The 21,263-nt window shown below is 47.2% G+C and overlaps 3 protein-coding genes and 1 long non-coding RNA gene across 8 annotated transcripts in view; 2 read left to right on the top strand and 2 right to left on the bottom strand.

Annotated features, from left to right (window-relative positions):
* LOC309332555 overlaps positions 1-21,263 on the top strand; it is a 103,890-nt gene that overhangs the window by 46,402 nt on the left and 36,225 nt on the right. The gene's annotated exons all lie outside the window — the stretch shown is intronic.
* Positions 816-5,392, top strand: PSPN (persephin). 2 transcript variants are annotated; one of them, XR_014152087.1, is made up of 3 exons: positions 816-957; positions 4,027-4,554; positions 4,931-5,392. XR_014152087.1 is itself a non-coding variant. In XM_081845678.1 (2 exons), exons 1-2 carry the CDS (start codon positions 825-827, stop codon positions 4,431-4,433), a joined length of 540 nt encoding a protein of 179 aa, XP_081701804.1. In that variant the 5' UTR covers positions 816-824; the 3' UTR covers positions 4,434-4,556. The 2 variants fall into 2 exon arrangements, 1 of the variants encoding a protein (XP_081701804.1); XM_081845678.1 differs by lacking the exon at positions 4,931-5,392 and having other exon boundaries at positions 4,027-4,556.
* Positions 6,964-12,727, bottom strand: ALKBH7 (alkB homolog 7; the record flags this gene model as incomplete). The annotated part of the gene is made up of 4 exons (XM_081845742.1): positions 6,964-7,414; positions 8,778-8,902; positions 10,688-10,861; positions 12,464-12,727. 4 exons carry the CDS (start codon positions 12,725-12,727, stop codon positions 7,279-7,281), a joined length of 699 nt encoding a protein of 232 aa, XP_081701868.1. The 3' UTR covers positions 6,964-7,278.
* The window catches only part of LOC309332210 (afadin- and alpha-actinin-binding protein A-like), a 101,682-nt gene continuing 96,237 nt past the window's right edge, over positions 15,819-21,263 (bottom strand). For all 4 annotated transcript variants that reach the window (XM_081845211.1, XM_081845210.1, XM_081845208.1 and 1 more), the window contains exons 11-14: positions 19,322-19,495; positions 18,243-18,369; positions 17,308-17,479; positions 15,819-16,417 (exon numbers count right to left, since the gene is read on the bottom strand). In XM_081845211.1, the coding sequence (XP_081701337.1) occupies positions 16,288-16,417; positions 17,308-17,479; positions 18,243-18,369; positions 19,322-19,495 (603 nt within the window). In that variant the 3' untranslated portion in view covers positions 15,819-16,287. The remainder of the gene's footprint in view (positions 16,418-17,307; positions 17,480-18,242; positions 18,370-19,321; positions 19,496-21,263) is intronic.

Raw genomic sequence — 21,263 nt, 5'->3', positions numbered from 1 at the left:
CAGCTTGGTATGTTCCTTGAAGACATAATTTATGGAGTTGCCCTTCTTTTTCGCTCCCCACCCACCCCGCCAGCCGCCACTGTCAGCAACTCCTCCCAAAAGCATTTCACCACAGCGGGATCTGGGCAGAATAAGCTCCAGGAATTTCCATTCAAGGATTCTGGGCTCTCTTAAAGATTTAACCATTTCGAATGGGGAGCCAAGGGCAGCATTGGACAGAAACACCAATGGTTTCAATTTCCATCAAAGCCACGGGACACAGCCGTGCTACCAGAAAAATGCACTGGACACAGAAGAGAGTGGGCAAGACACTTGGGTTGTGTAGAGCTGCACCTAACCCCAGTGTTACGTCCTGCAAGGCACAACATTGCCAAGGACAACCTCCCCCAAACTTCTTGCATTGGTACCCCTGGAGTATTTCTGCTCCAACTGACTACGTGGGTTACTTGTTTAGCTGGCTGACCTGGTAGCCTGCCTTCAGATGCAGCTAGGGTGGTTCTCTGCCCGCCTCCTGCAAGGAGGGCTTCCAGAAACATCTCAAGGAAAGGGTAATAGGCTGCGGGGAGAGAGGCTGCATCCTTTACAGGGATCTCATCGAAGCGACAGTGATTTATGAGTGCTTTCTCGATTGAGCCTCTAAGCCCATCGTGCAGGAAACATCACTTGCGTGATCTGTAATAGTTTTCAAGGCACAAGGGTTAACGCTTTTCCTTCCAGCCGGAGTACATGCTACTCCCCCTCCCACCCCCGTTCCAAAGAAGATATAAATGAGGGGGAAGGAGTCATCTTCCTTATAGAACCTGGCCCTGCTCACTGGGTAAAGGATGGGGCCCCCTCAGCTCCTCTCTCTGGTCCTATTGATCCAAATAGTTCCTTCTCAGCTCACTGAAGGCAAGAGCCTGGCAATGCAGACGCCGTTGGGGACCGCAATCGGAGATGCGCTACAGAGACCACTAGGTATGACAACCATTTGGGAATTCTTAAGAAGTTCCTACTGAATTGTGCTTCCAGTAAAGGGATCCTGCCATGCTTGGGTTTGGTGGTGGCTCTTGCTGTAGCTGGTGGGCTAGGATGAGCTAAGGTGCTCTCTTGGAATTAAGCAACGTGGGTTCAAATTTCTGCTCTTCTGGAAAATCCCCCGTTGTGGCCTTGAGCACATCCTTTGTGTCTCTGAATATCACAGTAGCCTGCTGGAACAAACGGCTGCATTGGCCAACAAGAGTTTTGGGGCCATTAGCAAAGCAGTCCTAAATTCAGCATCTCTCACTTTTTGTATGTGATGCCAATAAAAGGTTTGATGATGATGACAATAACAGGAGCTGGAAGGGGCAGCTCATATTCTGTGCCCTTTCAAGAGATTCTGTGGCATGCCTCTTCACGATGTGCCATTGAGGGTGGCCTTGAATAGCCCTTCCAGGGCTCCAGAAATATAAATGTCATGAAGGTCGTCTGGTGTACCAAACATTGGATGGATGAACATACTAGTTTGGGTGGAAGAGCATTGAGAGGGCCTAGCTAAGGCCAGAGCTGTAAGCAAGACCGTGCTTAGAGCAATGTTTAGACCAGGCCCTCCAGGTGTTTTTGGGACTACAACTCCCATAATCCCTGACCACTAGTCCTGTTAGCTAGGGATGATGGGAGTTGTAGTCCCAAAACATCTGGAGGGCCGAGTTTGCCTATGCCTAGATTCACTCCCAGGAAAGCCAGACAGTTAAGTGTTAAGGTTTGGAGGCTAAACCTCCAATTACTACTTAACAATGAAGCTCACCTACAGGTGCTCTCTCTCTGACCTCACTAGGTAGTTGTGAGAATAAAATGGCGGTGGCAGAAACACACACACATACCATGTGTGCTGCCCTCGGAAGGACAGGATAAAAATGCACTAAATAATTAGTTATGAGATGCATTTCAAGGAACTTGTGCCATTATTGAAACATGGCCCCCCTTTCCCAAAAGGCACTACAGTTCCGCTCTCTGAAGTCTCTTTTCTTGATCCATTGCCAACCAAAGCGGCCGCAGCAGCAGCAGCAACAGGGATGGGGAACTTCCAGATGTTGCCGAACTACAACTCCCATCATCCCTACACCTGCTGCTATGCTGGCTGATAGGTTCCCCTCCTCTGCTTTATGGCTTAAAGCAAAAGTAGCATTTAGTACCAAGAGGGGAAAGTTCGGTAAAACATTGTTTTGGTTTTGAGTGTACGCAAGCCCTCTGTCTTAATGTGCTTGTGGCATGGAAGGGGCTTATTTTAAAAAACACAAAACCGGTGTTTGAAAACACAGCGGACATACAGGATGGAAATGGAATGAGGTCTTCTCACTCAATGCAATTTCCTCTTGCACCCCCTAATTCTATTATGGAGTTCCCGTAACCCTCCAGAGCAGATTTAGGGGGCATGGAGGATCCCGTTGCATGAGCGAACTTTGTTTTGTGCATGCAACAACTTGGTTGAGTCCCACCCTCATTGCTTTGGGATGGGACACCCTAGATAAGTGACAGAAATGCCGAGAGAGAGGAAGTAATGTGAGCTTCTCCTGTACTCCTGCCTCCCAAGCTGATTTTGTATATATTTCTTATTTGGTAAGAAATGTCCAAGTCATTGTTCTATGTGTGCGGCTGACGTATCAGTTATTTACAATTCAAAACATTCCCAGCTGTGAATAGCCAGATCCACTGTGCATACAAACCTGGACCACTGTAGAAGCTTGCTCACTATTTGTGACCTAGGTCTCTGTACCAGCGCTCTAGTTTTTTGACCACTATAACTGACATAGCACAGTGCGCAAGGATCAGGTAGGATGGCAACAATTCATTGGGGGTTGAAACGCAGAATTGGCCCCATCATGGAGAACAGACTTCCCCAAACATCTGGAGGGCCACAGGCAGGCAAAGGCTACCAGTGAAGGGTTGGGTATCTGATTGTCCCAAGGGTACCAGGCATCTTATTCCCAGATGGGGCTCAAATATTGGAAGTGATCCCAGCTTGGAGGTGTGCGGAGGGGGAGGGCTTGGGTGTCAAACTATGGGAGCAGGACGTTTGTTGCTTTAAACTGGATCCGTGGCGAGGCTCCTTACAGGGTCCTTGCCGCGGGATCACATTCACCCGGTGCTATACCAGCGGCACTGGCTCCTAGTGAAGTACAGGATCAGGTTTAAGGTGCTGGTTTTAACCTTTAGGGACGTGGATGGCACTGTGGGTTAAACCACAGAGCCTAGGGCTTGCCGATCAGAACGTTGGCGGGTCGAATCCCCGCAACGGGGTGAGTTCCTGTTGCTCGGTCCCTGCTCCTGCCCACCTAGCAGTTCGAAAGCATGTTAAAATGCAAGTAGATAAATAGGTACCGCTCCGGCGGGAAGGTAAACGGTGCTTCTGTGCACTGCTGCTCTGGTTTGCCAGAAGAGGCTTAGTCATGCTGGCCACATGACCCGGAAGCTGTACGCCGGCTCCCTCGGCCAATAAAGCAAGATGAGCACTGCAACCCCACAGTTGGCCACGACTGGACCTAATGGTCAGGGGTCCCTTTACCTTTAACCTTTAAAGCCCTATACGGCCTAGGACCCTTGTACCTATGGGACCACCTCTCCTGGTATGTCCTATGGAGGACCTTACGGTCTTCAAACAAAAACATCTTGGAGGTCCCGGGCCACAGGGAGGTTAGGCTGGCCTCAACCAGAGCCAGGGATTTTTCAGCTATGGCCCCAATCTGGTGGAACACTCTGTCACAAGAAACTAGGGCCCTGTAGGACTTGACATCTTTCCGCAGGGCTTCCAAGACAGAGCTTTGGCCAAGGCACAGTCTGACCCCGCTCCTTTGGTAATCCTCACAGAACTCTAGTCCAATGGTTGCCATTAATTTGATTTTGATTTGATTTAAAAATGAATTGATTTTAGAATGCTGTGTTACTTTTATTGTTGTTAGGCGCTCTGAGCCCGGCTTTGGCTGGGGAGGGTGGGAGATAAATAATATTTTATTATTATTATCCCCCACCTGCCTTCCCCCATTCTTCCTTTCCTTCTCGTTTCAGAAACGCAGACCTCCCAAGGAGCATCCCTGGACACGCCAGGCCTCCAGAACAGCCTGCTCAAGTCACTCCCTGGCCCAGCCAGGAGCCGTCCCAAGCGGCGCGCATGGGAGAGGCCTGAGGACCGGGAGTGCCGCCTGCGAAGCCTGCAGGTTCGCGTCAAGGACCTGGGCTTGGGCTACAGCTCCGAGGAGACCATCCTCTTCAAGTACTGCAGTGGCAGCTGCCCCAAGGCCCGCAGCAACCATGACCTGACCCTCTCCGCTCTGCTGCAGAGGAGCGAGATACCAGCCTTGGGGGACCCCTGCTGCCGCCCCACACACTATGAGGATGTGGCTTTTCTGGATGACAGTCACCAGTGGCAGGAAGTGGAACAGCTTTCGGCCGCTGCCTGCAGCTGTGTGGGCTGATGGTGTTGTTGTTTTTGTGGGGGCGAGGGGAGGGATAAATGAATGCAGACATGGGGCAGCAGCAGAGCCCACAGTAGAACAGGCCACCTTGCCCCACCAATGCAGTTCTTGGCTCAGAGATGTGCTTTTCATAGAATCATAGAATCATAGAGTTGGAAGAGACCACAAGGGCCATCGAGTCCAACCCCCTGCCAAGGAGGAAACACCATCAGAGCACTCCTGACATATGGTTGTCAAGCCTCTGCTTAAAGACCTCCAAAGAAAGAGACTCCACCACACTCCTTGGCAGCAAATTCTACTGTCGAACAGCTCTTACTGTCAGGAAGTTCTTCCTAATGTTTAGGTGGAATCTTCTTTCTTGTAGTTTGGATCCATTGCTCCGTGTCCGCTTCTCTGGAGCAGCAGAAAACAACCTTTCTCCCTCCTCTATGTGACATCCTTTTATATATTTGAACATGGCTATCATATCACCCCTTAACCTCCTCTTCTCCAGGAAGAGGAGGTTAGCCACCAATTAATGTACAACTAACAAAGACATCCCAGCAAGGGGTGCCCAGGCCGCCATGCTTCTCCCCAGGTCCAACTGCAAAGCCATTCCTCATAACTCACAGCCAAGGGGAGCAGCTCAAAGAGTGCCCCACCCATTACTGGTCCCCTGCTCCTCCCTAAGACCACTTCACTTGACAAACATATGGTGTTTTGACTGGATCCTTTCCGCATTAGGTCCAAGAGGCTGGGGCAGCACCGCGAGGGCTGAGCAAGCGGATATATTTATGGGTTATTTCTAAGTTATTTAATTTATTTCTTCCCCTGAACAGGAGGAAGGCCTAGCAGTTGTGCTAGCCTTTGTCCAAACTGAGCTCCCCGTTACAAAATAATAATGTATATGCTGATTTCTCGTGTTAAGAGGCTTGAGGGTATTAGTCCCAGACATGCATTAAGAATGACTGACTTGTAAATACTGGTGTCTATACAATAAAGAGCAAGCAAGGAAATGACAGTGTCCACAGTTTTGGGGTTACCAGCACACATTGGGAGGACAGGTTGCTTGCTAGCTTCATGGGAGCAAAGACTGGATGGGTGAAGTATAAATAATATATTATTACAGTGGTACCTCGGGTTAAGTACTTAATTCGTTCCGGAGGTCCGTTCTTAACCTGAAACTGAAACTTTAGCTAATGGGGCCTCCTGCTGCTGCCACGCTGCCGGAACATGATTTCTGTTCTCATCCTGAAGCAAAATTCTTAACCTGAGGTAATATTTATGGGTTAGTGGAGTCTGTAACCTGAAGCGTATGTAACCCGAGGTACCACTGTATTATTATTCCCCAACGGATGACCTGAGCCAAATGATAAGAGACTGCTGCACAGTGACCCAGGCAATGCCAGGTATGGAAAAGCAATGTACTGCAAAAGCAATACCTGCTGAATAATAGTATTATTATTAGGTACCTATGCTATTTGAGGGACGCGGGTGGCGCTGTGGGTAAAAGCCTCAGCGCCTAGGGCTTGCCGACCGAAAGGTTGGCGGTTCACGGGCAGGGGTGCCTTTACCTTTACCTTTATGCTATTTGAGGAACCAAGGAAAATATAAAAATCAGAAAGAGACCCTGGCAACAAGCCTACATTCTAAGGAAAAACATATATAGTTTTTTTTTAAAAGGATTGCTTCTCAATCATCCCAGCTCCACAAGTGTCATGAATCTTTTTCTATTTAAAAAGAGAGGGAGGGACAGAAGAAGAGGCAGCAAAGGGTGAAAAGTCAAAAGGAGGAGGAAGATGGCTATATGCAGCATACAGATAAAAAGTGGTTCCTTTCTTGCAGGCTGGAGTTCAAGGTGGGTCCAAGGTCTTGAAATGGTGAACAAGCATTTTCCTAAATTCTCCCTCCCTGCACCACCACCAACTGATTCAAGGATTATGTGAGCTATGGATAGGAGTGCAACGAGTGGAAATTCTGTGAGCACTATAGAGTCTCCCCTCTCTCTTTCCACAGCCAATATCAAATCTGCACCTTGTCTTCCATTTTTATGTTTCAATTGCCAGCTATCTTCATGGAATTTCAGTGCCACAGGCCAAAAGCAGGATTTTTATGCTACTCTATTTCCACTCTTTGCACACCTGTCCAGTATCCCAATCTACGAGGACCCTGAATTAGCCTCTGAATTATTTTTAGCTCACAGGAATACTCAGGCTACTGTTGAGGATCTCATGGCAGGTCCCTGCAAGGCCCACTTTGAGGGACACACCTCACACAATGGAGAGCAAATCCCAGCTGTGAGAAAAAAGCAAAATTTCAGGCCATTTGGGTTTTGAATTAGGAAAAACAAGAAAAGCTTTGCCATTCTGTTCACACCAGCGAGTTGCCACAGACCAGGTGTGTGATTCTCCTCATGACCTCCACTTTTGTTAGTCAGAGGGCCTGTAACCTTCCATTGGACAACACCTGTTCAGCCTCCTTTGCTTGAGTTCGCCATTTTGAAACAGCCTGTGTGACAGTGAATGCAGGCAAAAAACTTGAGAGCAACATATCAAAGAAGAAGCATCAAGATTTTTATTCCCTGAGATGAACAGTACATTCATGAAGTATGTTTCGGCCCATTTCTCCAACTCTTTGCAGGGCTCCCCTCTTTCCCATCCGCTAAGGGCAAAACTGCCTTAGATCTTGACCATCCTCAGACTCTCCTTCTGGTGCACTGAGGAGAAAGCCCACCACTTACACCTGGCTGCAAAGCTGTGTCCCATGGAGCCAGGAGGGCAGGGCAGGGCAACAGTTTCAGAAGCAGCCCCACTCCCACCAGGTGAGCGCTTAAGAGATACTCCAAATGGAGACAGTCAGTCAGGTTCTACGGTGGAGTAGATGGCAAGGGGAGGTTTCGGCAGATGACAGAGATTCTCCGCTCCCGGGGGATCTTCCTTCCACCGAAAAAGGATTCCTCATCTTTAAGGATCTCGTGAGTGAATTCATAGCGAGCTGGCCCCCTTAAGGCAAAGAAGAAATTACACAAGATGCCAGCGTGTTACCATAACTAATAATAATAATAGTAATAATAATAATAATTTACACACACACAAACACTGCCCATCTCGGCTCCCAACAGAACATTAAAAACCACAGTAAAACATCAAACAGTAAAAACTTCCCTAAACAGGGCTGCCTTCAGATGTCTTCTAAAAGTCAGATAGTTGTTTATTGCCTGGACATCTGATGGGAGGGCTTTCCACAGGGCTGGCGCCACTACCGAGAAGGCCCTCTGCCTGGTTCCTTGTAACCTCGCTTCTTGCAGTCAGTGAACTGTCAGAAAGCCCTTGGTGCTGGACCTCAATGTCCAGGCTGAATGATAGGGTAGAGATGCTCCTTCAGGTATACTGGGCCGAGGCCATTTAGGGATTTAAAGGTCAGCACCAATATTTTGAATTGTGCTCGGAAATGTACTGGGAACCAATGTAGGTCTTTCAGGACCAGTGTTATATGGTCTTGGTGGCCATTCTGAGTCACCAGTCTAGCTGCCGCATTCTGGATTAGTTGTAGTTTCCGGGTGACCTTCAAAGATAGCCCCACGTAGAGTGCATTGCAGTAGTCCAAGCGGGAGATAACCAGAGCATGCACCACTCTGGCAAAACAGAGTGGAAGGAATTTTGCTCCAGGCGGAAAAAGAGACACTGTGACCCACCCAGTTGGGTCTCTGTGGCTTAGCTCCAGGACTTGGGTATTTTATATCTGGCTTCACTGGGCAATCCTAAAGAAGACTTTCTGTTTTCAGACACTAACTGTAGAGATGAGTCCACAGATACACACACACACACAAAACATACTAGTCTACATCTCACAGCACTTCACGTGTATGAAGAGCTCAGGACCTTCATGAATTCCCGTAAGATACCAGACTGGTTCACACATAATGTGAAGCCACGGTTCCTTGATCCACAAATGACTCCTGAGCTCATATATTCCCCTCTCCCCTCTTTTTGGGGAACAGAAGCTTCTGCTGTTGAACAAAACACAGTGCCTTGTAACACCCAAAAATCAGGGAACCGTGATTTGCTAGAACCAGTATCTGAGTGGAGTTCATCCCTCTGAGTTTGAGCGTAACAGGGAATGGTGTTTAAATTGTTCTGAAGCACGCCTTGTGGCCATGCAGAGAAGCAGAAGCAGGAACCTAGTGCTCCCCTCAAAGAACGCTTTGCAAGGGGATTTGACAGGTAAGCAAACAACAAGGGAGGACTCTTGATTCATCACTGTACTTTCTCAGAGGCATCTGTTGGGAGACAGGATGCTGGGCTACATAGTCTCTCTGCCTGTAATCTAACCAGGCAATTCTAACATGCTAATACTGCTTATTACCTGAGGATGTAGAGAGAACGGCGTTCAAGAAGCAGGTCCAGCCAGTCGTGCGCGTTCTGCTCACTGACCAGGCGCATCACGCTTGAGGACAGCAGGGAAAGGCCTGCAATGGTGCAGCCACAAAACTAGCAGGTGATTTTTTGAAAAAAAGGAAGGGGGAAAGAGAAGAGAATGTTTAATTCTGTAATCACAACCAGTCCTTTAACACAACCCAGAAACAAGAGCACCTGTGAGAGGTGGGGCAGGAAGATACATTTACACGGGGAGAAAGGTGCTAACATTTGAACACATTTTCTCAATGCCTGACTGGGGTTTGATGTTGCCAAGAAGGGGCACCAAACTCAACGGGACCCACGTCTGAGTAGACATGCAAACGATTATGCTACAGACATCACGTTCCAACACAAATCTTCACAAGCAACAATTCCCCAATTGAAGCAAAATCCATTCTCATCAGAAAGCCAATGCTAGAAGGGAACAGACAAGCCTGATTCTCACTGACAGGGTAAATCTGTACTTGAACTCTTTCCCTTGAATTCAGTTTAAAGGAATTCGTGCGATGAAATCCTGCACCAAACACAGTCCCCATGGCACAGAAAACTAGCATGTCAGGGAAAATGAGAGGCTAGAATCCTTCCCACACATGCAGGGAGCTGCTTTGACCGATGGAGCATTCAGACAGACAAGCCTCCAGCTGCGGTCACAGGTACTGCTGCCATCCAAACACAAGTTTACCTTCTCAATGAGAACCAGGCCTTCTTATAGCAACTAAGGGCCAACCTTTTGTGCATGAATGCACAGCAACAAAAGGCAGGCGCTCTTCTTGAAAAAGGCCTTAAAGGTAAAGGGTAAAGGGACCCCTGACCATTAGGTCCAGTTGTGACCGACTCTGGGGTTGCAGCGCTCATCTCGCTTTATTGGCCGAGGGAGCCGTCGTACAGCTTCCAGGTCATGTGGCCAGCATGACTAACCCGCTTCTGGCGAACCAGAGCAGTGCACAGAAATGCCGTTTACCTTCCCGCCGGAGTGGTACCTATTTATCTACTTGCACTTTGACGTGCTTTCGAACTGCTAGGTGGGCAGGAGCAGGGACCGAGCAACAGGATTCGAACCGCTGACCTTCTGATTGGCAAGTCCTAGGCTCTGTAGTTTAACCCACAGAGCCACCCATGTCCCAGGAAAAGGCCTTAGGCCAATGCTAAATATTAATCTTGCACCCACACCAAAAATATGCCTCTTATTCATGGTCACTTGGGGGGCGGGGGTCTCCTGCTGCCCACCTGCACTTATTTCAGTCACCGTTGCTTGATGTTGCTTCCCATTCATTTTGCTGGCTCAAGCCAAAGGGGGGGGGGGAGTTGCCATATTGCAAACAAATCCATAAGGACTATTTATGGCCGACCAGATCAAAGATCCCTCTAGTACCACATCTCTCCCATCCTGGGCAGCCAGGTGACTCTAGGTAAAGGTAAAGGGACCCCTGACCATTAGGTCCAGTCGTGGCCGACTCTGGGGTTGCGGCGCTCATCTCGCTTTATTGGCCAAGGGAGCCGGCGTACAGCTTCCAGGTCATGTGGCCAGCATGACTAAGCCGCTTCTGGCGAACCAGAGCAGCACACGGAAACACTGTTTACCTTCCTGCCGGAGTGGTACCTATTTGCATTTCTACTTGCATTTTGATGTGCTTTCGAACTGCTAGGTTGGCTTTAGGAAGCCCATAAAGGGCACCTAGGGAAGGGGTGGCCAACATGGCTGGTACCAGCCAGCACAGATCATAACCAGGAATGAGGCATTATAGCTCACAGCATGCAGAGGCCACCCCCATTTCTGCTCTGGGGCACAACCCTCCCCAGTTATCAGGATGCTATTCGGCAAAGCTGCAAGAAGAATACCTGGCGTGTTTGCCTTACCTTGACACTGTCTATGTGAGGCTTTATGTAGCCAGTTTTATCCAAATCCAGGACGTGAACTTGAGCGAGCTGCGGCACTCCCGGGGGGAAAGCCGTATCCCGAACCCTTTGCAGGATCTCCTGACACTCCTTGCTCCAATGCGATCTTTCTGTCTCGCGGTATCTATGAATAACCTATGGGATGGAGAAGAGATTTTGTGAGATGTTTGCCAGGCCCCTGGTGGTCGAACCTGCCCAAGGCCTGGAAAGAGGAAAGCGCACATCTGAAGTTTGGGAAAGGTTGTGGAGGAAAGGGGTCAAGTTTACTGCATGTACCATGTTAAAGGAAAATATAATGAAAATGATGTATAGATGGTACTTGACCCCTGTAAAGTTAGCAAAGATTTATAATCTATGCTGGAAATGTAAAGAAAAAGCGGGCACCTTTTACCATATGCGGTGGACCTGCCCCAAGGTGAAAGACTTCTGGGAGAAGATTTATAATGAGCTGGAAAAAATGCTGAAATACACATTTGTTAAGAAACCAGAGGCCTTTCTTCTTGGAATAACAGGTCTGGAATTGCCCCAAAAATATGTTAGATTGTTTCTGTATGCCACAACTGCAGCTTAAATTCTATTAGCCAAGAAATGGAAAACACAAGAAATACCAACAGTGGAGGAATGGCAGATGAAGATGATGGACTATTTGGAGCTAGCTGACCTGACTGGAAGAATCCGTGACCAGAAGGTGGAGGAGCATCAGGAAGAATGGAAGAACGTCAAAGACTATTTATCTAAATATGCTAAGATAAATTAAATAGAAATACTTGCAAAATAATAGGCTACGGATCTGAATATGTGAAATTATAAAACAATATGTTTAAAGTTAAGATGAAAAGAGATAAAGATGTTAAGAGGGTTAAGTAAATTTTATGATATATTATTTTGGAAAGCCGTTACAATGATACATAATGAAATTCAGTCAAGGGAATTTGAGGAAGTCATTTAACTATGATAATAATATTGGACCAAGTTCAGTTTGTCTAAAAATGTGGAAAACTAATATTTTTTTTGGGAAAAAAAGATTTATAATGAATTGAAAAAAATGTTGAAATATACATTTATAAAGAAACCAGAGGCCTTTCTTCTTGGAATAACAGGTTTGGAATTGCCCAAGAAAGATGTTAAATTATTTTTGTATGCCACAACTGCTGCTCGTATTTTGTTGGCTAAAAAGTGGAAAACCCAAGAATTACCAACAATAGAAGAATGGCAGATGAAGATGATGGACTTTTCGGAGCTAGCTGACCTGACTGGAAGAGTCCGCGACTAGAAGGAGGAGGAGTATCAGGAAGAATGGAATAAATTTAATGATTATTTAGTTAAATTTGTTAAGTTAAACTAACTGGAAACAGCTTGTAGGTACTTAATGGGCTTAGGATTTTATTTATGTTAAGTGATGAATTAATATGTTTAATTCTATAAGGTGAAGATTTAAGGATGTTAATGTTTAAGTTAAATTTCATAAAAATTGGGATTTGGAAAACCGTTAAAAGGACATGCAATGAAATTCAACCAAGGGGAAGCGAGGAAGTCACTTAACAAAGTTAATAACTGTAATTTTCAACAACGCTATGATTTATGTTTGTTTTGTTTGTTTGTTTGTTTGTTTATAATATTGTGAAAACCAATAATTTTTTTTTTGGGGGGGGGGAAATAATAATAATTTTTTTGGAAAGAGGAAAGCCCCCATCTCCCCTCCACTTCGCGCGCCCAAGGTGCCCCGGGGATACCCACCCCGTCCCAGTGCGCGTCCTGGTAGCGGCCTCGGCGTAGCGGCGCCTCCACCTCCCGCGCCAGCAGCGCCTCTTCTTCCTCGCTCAGGAAGCCGGGGACCACCGACGCGCCGCCCGCCACCAGCCTCCGCAGCAGCGCCTCGCTCGACGCCACCGCCACCGCCGCCTGCCCCGGAGGGCCTTCCCGGCCGTGCAACGCCCGCTCGGCGCATCGCCGCGCAGCACAGTGCGCCCTCCGTGCGCCCAGGGCGCACCGGCTCTGCATGGCCACCGGCGGGGCAGGGCGAGCTCGCGGTGCATGCCGGGCGCGCCGACACCCCTTGCTGCATGCTGACGTTCGCCTTTCACGGATCCCGAGGACGGGAGCCAGGAACCCACGTGTTTGCTTTCTCCGCCCCCTGCCATCCTGTCCCTTTAAGGAATGCACCAATGTTGTGGTGCGTCCCCGCTTTGGAGCTAGTTATCCGATCAAGCTTTCCTTAGAATCATAGAATCCTAGAGTTGGAAGAGACCACAAGGGCCATCGAGTCCAACCCCCTGCCAAGCAGGAAACACCATCAGGGCACTCCTGACATATGGTTGTCAAGCCTCTGCTTAAAGACCTCCAAAGAAGGAGACTCCACCACACTCCTTGGCAGCAAATTCCACTGTCGAACAGCTCTTACTGTCAGGAAGTTCTTCCTAATGTTTAGGTGGAATCTTCTTTCTTGTAGTTTGGATCCATTGCTCCGTGTCCGCTTCTCTGGAGCAGCAGAAAACAACCTTTCTCCCTCCTCTATGTGACATCCTTTTATATATTTGAACATGGCTATCATATCACCCCTTAACCTCCTCTTCTCCAGGCTAAACATGCCCAGCTCCCTTAGCCGTTCCTCATAAGGCATCGTTTCCAGGCCTTTGACCATTTTGGTTGCCCTCCTCTGGACCCGTTCCAGTTTGTCAGTGTCCTTCTTGAACTGTGGTGCCCAGAACTGGACACAGTACTCCAGGTGAGGTCTGACCAGAGCAGAATACAGTGGCACTATTACTTCCCTTGATCTAGATGCTATACTCCTATTGATGCAGCCCAGAATTGCATTGGCTTTTTTAGCTGCCGCGTCACACTGTTGGCTCATGTCAAGTTTGTGGTCAACCAAGACTCCTAGATCCTTTTCACGTGTACTGCTCTCAAGCCAGGTGTCACCCATCTTGTATTTGTGCCTCTCAATTTTTTTGCCCAAGTGCAATACTTTACATTTCTCCGTGTTAAAATTCATCTTGTTTGTTTTGGCCCAGTTCTCCTTATTAGTGTCGTTCTTCGTTTCATGCTTTCAAAGGAAAATCTCCCAAGCGGTCGACCACACATTGGGACAGCAAATAAAACAATGCGGAACAAAACATTAACTGAAGAAAGAAAGCCAAATGTTAACATACATTCAAAACAACTTTTATCGAGCTGTGTTTCCAAATGGCACCCACCGCAGTCTTGGGTGGCCGCTACAAGGTCCCTAGGTGAACAGATCTTTGTATTTGTGGTCAGCGTTGGAAAACATCTCTCAGCTTTCTCAAACCTTGTTTAGGGAAGTTTTTAATGTCTGATGTTTTATCGCATTTTAAACATTCTGTTGGGAGCCGCCCAGAGTGGCTGGGGAAACCCAACCAGATAGGCGGGGTGTGTGTGTGTGTGTGTGCGCGCGCGTGTGTGTGTGTGCGTGTGTGTACCGCAACACACAGAGTGGCCCTGAATGCACTGGCTGCAAAAAAGATAATAATCAGGAAAAAAGAGTTAACTAAAATCACTTTAAGTTGTTGTGGTGATTCAGGCTGGATTTCAGCTTGTTTATGTCTGGTATCTTCTCTTACTTACATTAGGTTCTGTATTATTTTATTATAATTCCACTGCTACCAATTTCTCATGAGCTTTGTAAACTTATGGGGAGGAATGTGTGTATGTGTGTGGGGGGGTCTTTTTGTTTTTCTTTTAAGTCCCTTTGGGTTGCCTTGGGCAAGATGAAGGGACTAACAAATGTAATTTATTATTACTATTATTATTATTGCCAGTCCCCTCCCTTCCATCTACTTTGCATATGTTGCTTACAATGGACAGGATCACACTAGGATTGCGGGCACACACATTTGTGGCAAGGTGTGAAAGCAACCTACTGGCAATACATTACAGCTGATGCTCAGTGGAGGTTACGTTCAGTGGAGAGCAAAAAGCCAAAATTGCACACAGTCAAAACACACTCTCTCTGCAGCTCCAAATGCTCTTCCAAGGTGACTGCAATGGCAGGTGGGATTGCCAACATTTTATTTCCTGGATCCCCGGCCCTGCCTTTTTTAAATTTTTATGTTTTTTGGCCAAGTGCACAAAGCTGAATTCACACATTAAATGTGTTTAATACTCTGGCCAGTAGCTTGCCAACAGTATGCATTACTTTTGCAGTGTACAAGGGGACAGGAGCTTACAATCTTAAAATTGGAAGAGAAAAACAATAGAAGGGTAAATACGGGATTCCCACCCCCTCCAGCTGTTACTCATACTTTGCTTGGTCACAGTTTTAGTTGCAGCAGGGCTAGGAAATAAAGCCAAAGGCCTAATAAGAAAGGTAGGTCTTGAGGGGTTGAAATAATTGCAAGAGCATCGTGTACACCTGGAAATCCAACACTCGGATCACTGCAAACACTCTCTTCATGTATTCTGGATTAAGGCACTTGGATTTCAGGCCCCACCCACAAATTGCACTATGGCAGAGATAGCTATGGCCTATGTCTGAACATACCGTATTTTTCGCTCCATAAGACACACCGGACCACAAGACGCACCTAGTTTTTGGAGGAGGAAAACAAGAAAAAAATATATTCTGAATCTCAGAAGCCAGAACAGCAAGAGGGATTGCTGCACAGTGAAAGCAGCAATCCCTCTTGCTGTTCTGGCTTCTGTGATTGCTGCGCAGCCTGCATTCACTCCACAGGACACACACACACTTCCCTTTACCTTTTAGGAGGGAAAAAGTGAGTCTTATAGAGCAAAAAATATGGTACTCCCCCCCCCCCGCACTTACCATAAATCCTACCTCTCCTCCATTATGGAACCCAAGGTGTCAACATGTCACTAACTCTCAGGTGGTCCTGACCAGACCCGCTCAGCTTCAGAAAGCTGGTTAAAGCTGCATTGAGACCAAACACTGGGACCATGAATTGAACTCTCTCATGGTACCTGAGCCAAGTCAGTCAGAGTATTAGCTGCGCTGAGGCCTCTGAAATTCAAGGAAGCGTACCTTTCCAAAAACCCTTCCAAAATTAAGCCAGATACCAAATATGGTTAAAAACACATTTTTATTATAAGGAGATAGGACCTGTGAAGAAACCCTCAATTCTATGGTCACAAAAATAAGAAAAAACTTTTAAAAGAGGTACCGGTAACTGAGGTATAACAGGGTGCTTAACGTGTAAATTCTTAAAAACCTTCCCCACTGGAACGTTCTTGGATACAGATGGGGGGAAATGGGCATTAACATTACACTCCTAAGAGCAGATGTATTAACAAATAAAATTCAAGTGCCCAGTTACCAGCATTAGTTACCAGCAATGATTATATCACTTCTATACTTGCACACAAAGCAGTTCAATTGCATCTTTCATTCCCATTAGCAGCTTTTCCTAAGCAGAAGCAATAAACTGAGTTCCAAATGAGGGAAAGCCATCTCTTGTAAGTTCTACTGAGGTTAAGGAGTCATGCATTAACATTTCAGCTTCTTATAACTAAGACAGCAAAATATATTGAAATGGAACTTTTTTTAAAAAAACCAAAAACCCACTCAGGGAGCAAGGTTAAGAGCATCCCTAGAGGAAGCTGTCCAGGAAGCGTTCTAAAAGGTCACCCTGAAGCTCATCTTTCACAGACATCTCAGTTTGGCAAGCTGTGTTTTGGCAGCTCCTCTTACTTTGCCAGAGCTGTGGAGGAGAAGCTGGCCTAGAAGAAAGAGACCCAAATAATACGTGAATAAATACACATGTGGTTATTGTATGCCCATTCTTCCTTGTGTGTAGGCTGTTCAAATCCCAAAATTCCCTTCCTATTTATGGACAAGAGGGCATTATTTATTTGTTTTGTTTTTAGCTGATTTTTATTTAAATTGCCACCAAAAAAAATTTAACATTGACATTTTGATAATGGCACTCATGTCTTCCATCCCTATAGACAAACTATAGAAACAGAGGCAAGTGTCCTCTCTGTCATATTCATTCATTCATAAATACAGTGGTGCCCCGCAAGACGAACGCCTTGCAAGACGGAAAACCCGCTAGACGAAAGGGTTTTCCGTTTGGAGGCGCTTCGCAAAACGAATTTCCCTATGGGCTTGCTTCGCAAGACGAAATGTCTTGCGAGTTCCTGCGGGTTTTTTCCCCTCCCCCCCCCTTTTTCTAAGCCGCTAAACCGCTTATCAGCTGATCCGCTGATAAGCCACTTATCAGCTGATCCGTTAAAAGCCGCTAAACCGCTAATAGCGCTAATCCGCTAAGCTGTCAATGGGCTTGCTTCGCAAGACGAAAAAACCGCTATACGAAGAGCCTCACGGAACGGATTAATTTCGTCTTGCGAGGCACCACTGTACACAAGTTACAGTTACTATGTCCAATCCTATCAACTATTGATGTAAGCAGCAAACAGGCATGGGTCAACAACTCACAAGAGGGCTCTTTTAGCAATACAGAAAGCCTCAGCCATTGCATAAGGCAATGCAGGGCTAGGACAATGTTGGGTACTTCAGTCCGCCTGGAAGGTCATCCCCAAGTCTGGACTGGATCTCCATCAGCCCCCACCCTGCTGCCTGATTAGACCAGGAACAACAATGGCCTTACCAGTCATCTGGGAGGAGCAGCTGTTGCCTGCACATGGTGGGGCTGTTTGGGTTTGAAGCAAGGTGTTTTCTTCTCAAGACCTGCACTGGGCTGCAGCAAGGAGTGATCATGACCTTTGGATAAGGGGTACAGATGGGTTTGTTCCAGGTCCTTTGTTTGAGCAAATGCTCATCTGTGGTCAAGGAAAGAAAAAGGGTTACAAAGCAGAAAGCCACATAAGTAGAAGAAGAAGAAGAAGAAGAGTTTGGATTTGATATCCCGCCTTTCACTCCCTTTAAGGAGTCTCAAAGCAGCTAACATTCTCCTTTCCCTTCCTCCCCCACAACAAACACTCTGTGAGGTGAGTGGGGCTGAGAGACTTCAAAGAAGTGTGACTGGCCCAAGGTCACCCAGCAGCTGCATGTGGAGGAGCGGAGACGCGAACCCGGTTCCCCAGATTACGAGTCCACCGCTCTTAACCACTACACCACCAGCTAAGTATGTCAAGACAAGCCCTAAGGGATCACACCAAAGATCCATCAAATTTAATACATCATCATCATCATCATCATCATCATCATCATCAAGTCCTGCAATCTTTTTCCAGCAGCAGATGGCCAGATGGCACAAAACCAACTTTGCATCCCATGGAGCAGTTTCCCATTTCTGTGGCTTTTAGACATCAAGACCTATGAGCCTATGCCAGCAACACTCTGTAGCATAACTCTGCAAAACACAAGACCATTAGCACTGTGGGATGAAAAAGTGGGACACACATTGAATAAACAAGCAAACACACAAGACAATAATATTTTTGGAGACCTCCGAAGACAGGGACAGACAGGATTTCTATGCATTTCTGCCTTTACATATCTACTACAGAAAACACAGGCGTAACCACAGTAGAACACACCTGCCACGTGTTTTGAAGCTATACTAGAGATGGAGACAATTACCTTGCACCCCCCTGGCAGCCACTGGGGCAGAAAGCCTTCGGGTAGGATCTCTCACATCAAATCCTGGCCACGAAGACAAGAATCCTTGCTGCAAGAACAGGGCCTTGCGTTGCTCAAACTGCTTCCTCTGCCAAGGAGAAGAAAAGAAGACAGATTATTATCTATTTCCAGAATTCTACCAATCTCTCAGTCATCTTGAGAGCACTCAGAACTTCTCCTTCCATGGCCAAAAGCTCAGTGAGATGATCAACTTGTGGTTGAGTTATACTGCTTAAGATTCTAGGAGCTCACAATAATCCTCTCTGTCATATTCATTCATTCATTCATTCATTCATTCTCTCTCTCTCTCTCTCTCTGTCTCTCTCTCTGTCTCTCTCTCTCTCCATGCAAAGAACTAGATGTTCAAGAGAAGGGTCCCAGCCTAGCCTTTTCCCTGACATGCCAGACTATGAGAAAGCAATTTGACTTTGTGTTTGTTCCTGGGGAAATAAAAGGTAAAGGTACCCCTGACTGTTAGGTCCAGTTGTGGACGACTCTGGGGTTGTGACGCTCATCTCACTCTATAGGCTGAGGGAGCCGGCATTTGTCTGCAGAGTTTTTCCGGGTCATGTGGCCAGCATGACTAAGCCACTTCTGACGAACCAAAGCAGCGCACAGAAACACCGTTTACCTTCCCACCGGAGCAGTACCTATTTATCTACTTGCACTTTGATGTGCTTTCGAACTGCTAGGTGGGCAGGAGCTGGGACCGAACAACGGGAGCTCACCCCGTTGCGGGGATTCGAACCGCTGACCTTCTGATCAGCAAGCCCTAGGCTGTGTGGATAAACTTGAGGGTGGGGTTTTAAGAAGATTAATCTATCAGGGATGAAGAACCTTTGGGCCCTCCAGATGTTGCTGGACTACAACTCCCATCATCCCTGACCACTGACTGATGGGATTCAGAGCCCAACAACATATGGAAGGCCCACATCTGCCCTACTGTGTTTCATCATTCTCAAGAAGGCATTGCTGCTGCTTGTTAAAAATGTATAAAGGTGGCAACTTGGCGTCAGGTCTTCTGGAAAGTAGCTGCCTACCTCCCACCCCAGCCGAATGGCCGCTTCCGTGAAGTTTTTCCGCTCTACTTCAAATGCTTGTTTTTGCTCCTCAAACCTATTCTGTTCTTCTTGCAGCAACTGCTGTTCCTCCAGAAAATAAGATCCCTTCAGGTGAGCTGGGAGCTCTGAACTGGAGGCAGCAGTCAATTGCTCCTGAAAGGAGGAGACATGTCACTTTGGGTGGGAAAATGAAATGAAGAAACAATGGATTTTTTCACTGTCACCCACCATTACGGGGCAACATCTTGTACCCAACTCCATATTAGCCCTGCTGCCAATGCTACCAATCCAAAATGTCAAGCATAAAGCATTGGCCTTCTTTCTTATGAGCAGCGAGACAAATAGTTGTTTACAACTGGGGGAAAAGCCACCCCTCCCATCACAGAAATTTGGGCCCAATATGTGCAAAACATAGCATTTATGGAACGCTTAACTCACTTATCAGAAGGTGATAAGAGGAATACCAAAGAAAGATGGGTTTGACTCTCAATTTATATCATTTATTAGCAAGAGTAGAGTAATCTCCCTTCCATGTGGATGACTGAATGCAAGACTTAACACCTGTACATCTATTTGTCTTGGAAGATAACATTTTTGGTAACTGATTTTTTAAAAAAAGAATTCAGTAAAGTTTGTAAACAAATAAACGAGCCACCCTTTCCGATTACAGAGCTTTCTACCAAGGGGAGTAGGAACAGGGCATGTCTCCATTACAAACTTGCATTGGTTCTGCCCCAGTTTTAACAGCCATGCGTTTCCTAGTAACTGATTCCTGGAAACCACAGTTTGGTGCTGGTGCTGGTAATTCTATGGTCAGAACTACGGTTCTCATTGCTCCTTGCAAGAAGGCAGTTTGTGGTGCTACATGATTCAGCCAGTAGAGGGAACTAAAAGGCTGAACTAACAAGGGACAAAATTTCACAAGCACCTGCTGCTGATGGCGTGTGGGGTTCAGCCATAAAGTCTGCAAACAGCAGCCTCTAAGTACAAGTCATAGACCTTTTCCCACAGCCCAATTATTTGTGCACCAACTCACAGAAAGAACCCTGCTCTTCCGTCACATTCCATGTGTACTCGGACACCTGTCCTACTGAATTCAATACTTTAGGATGAATTCCAGTTACCTTAGAACAGTGTTTCCCAACCTTTTTTGGGCAAAGGCACACTTGTTTCATGAAAAAAATCTCGAGGCACACCACCATTAGAAAATGTTTAAAAAATTAACTCTGTGCCTATATTGACTATATATAAAGTAACTCTCTTTAATAGGAATCAAATAAACACAAAGAAAGTATTTTATAATTACTTTATTATGAAATAGTAAGTACCGTATTTTTCGTCCCATAGGACGCTCCGTCCCATAGGACGCACCTACTTTTTTGAGGGGGGAAATAAAGGAAAAATTTTTTTCCTTTATTTCCCCCCAAAAAAACCAGGTCGGGGAACAGTGGGATGGCGGTGCTGCGCCTCCCCGCTGTCCCCCGAGCTTGTGGGGCTGGCCCATGTCTGCCTGGCGTGAGGGGCGCTCTGCTTCAGGGCGCCCCGCGCGTCCGGCGGCAGGCTACAGTCCGCAGCATGGGGAACCCTCTGTTTCAGGGCGCCCCATGCGCCCCCCGGGTGCGCAAGGCTTGCCAACACGAGCGCGGAGCACGGGGCGTCCTCCGAAGGGCACCCCGTGCTCCGCGCTGCCAGCTGCCGCCCGCAAGCCTTGCGCTCCTGGGGGGAGATCCCCCGGGTGCGCAAGGCTGGCCAACACCAGCGCGGAGCACGGGGCGTCCTCTGGAGGGCGCCCCGTGCTCCGCGCTGCAGGCTGCTGCCCGCAAGCCTTGCGCTCCCGGGGGGAGATCCCCCGGTGCGCAAGACTTGCCAACACCAGCGCGGAGCACGGGGTGGCCTCCGAAGGGCGCCCCATGCTCCGCGC

Source organism: Podarcis erhardii (genome assembly GCF_964252035.2).
Source record: "Podarcis erhardii genome assembly, chromosome: 17".
NCBI lineage: Eukaryota > Metazoa > Chordata > Lepidosauria > Squamata > Lacertidae > Podarcis > Podarcis erhardii.
Note: the sequence above shows the minus strand (reverse complement) of the source record. Positions and strands in the feature narration are given on the sequence as shown.

Coding starts and splice junctions, on each gene's coding strand:
- PSPN (XM_081845678.1), top strand. CDS start 825: ATGGGGCCCCCTCAGCTCCTCTCTCTGGTCCTATTGATCCAAATAGTT. Junction 958..4,026: donor TGCGCTACAGAGACCACTAG/GTATGACAACCA, acceptor TTCTCGTTTCAG/AAACGCAGACCTCCCAAGGA.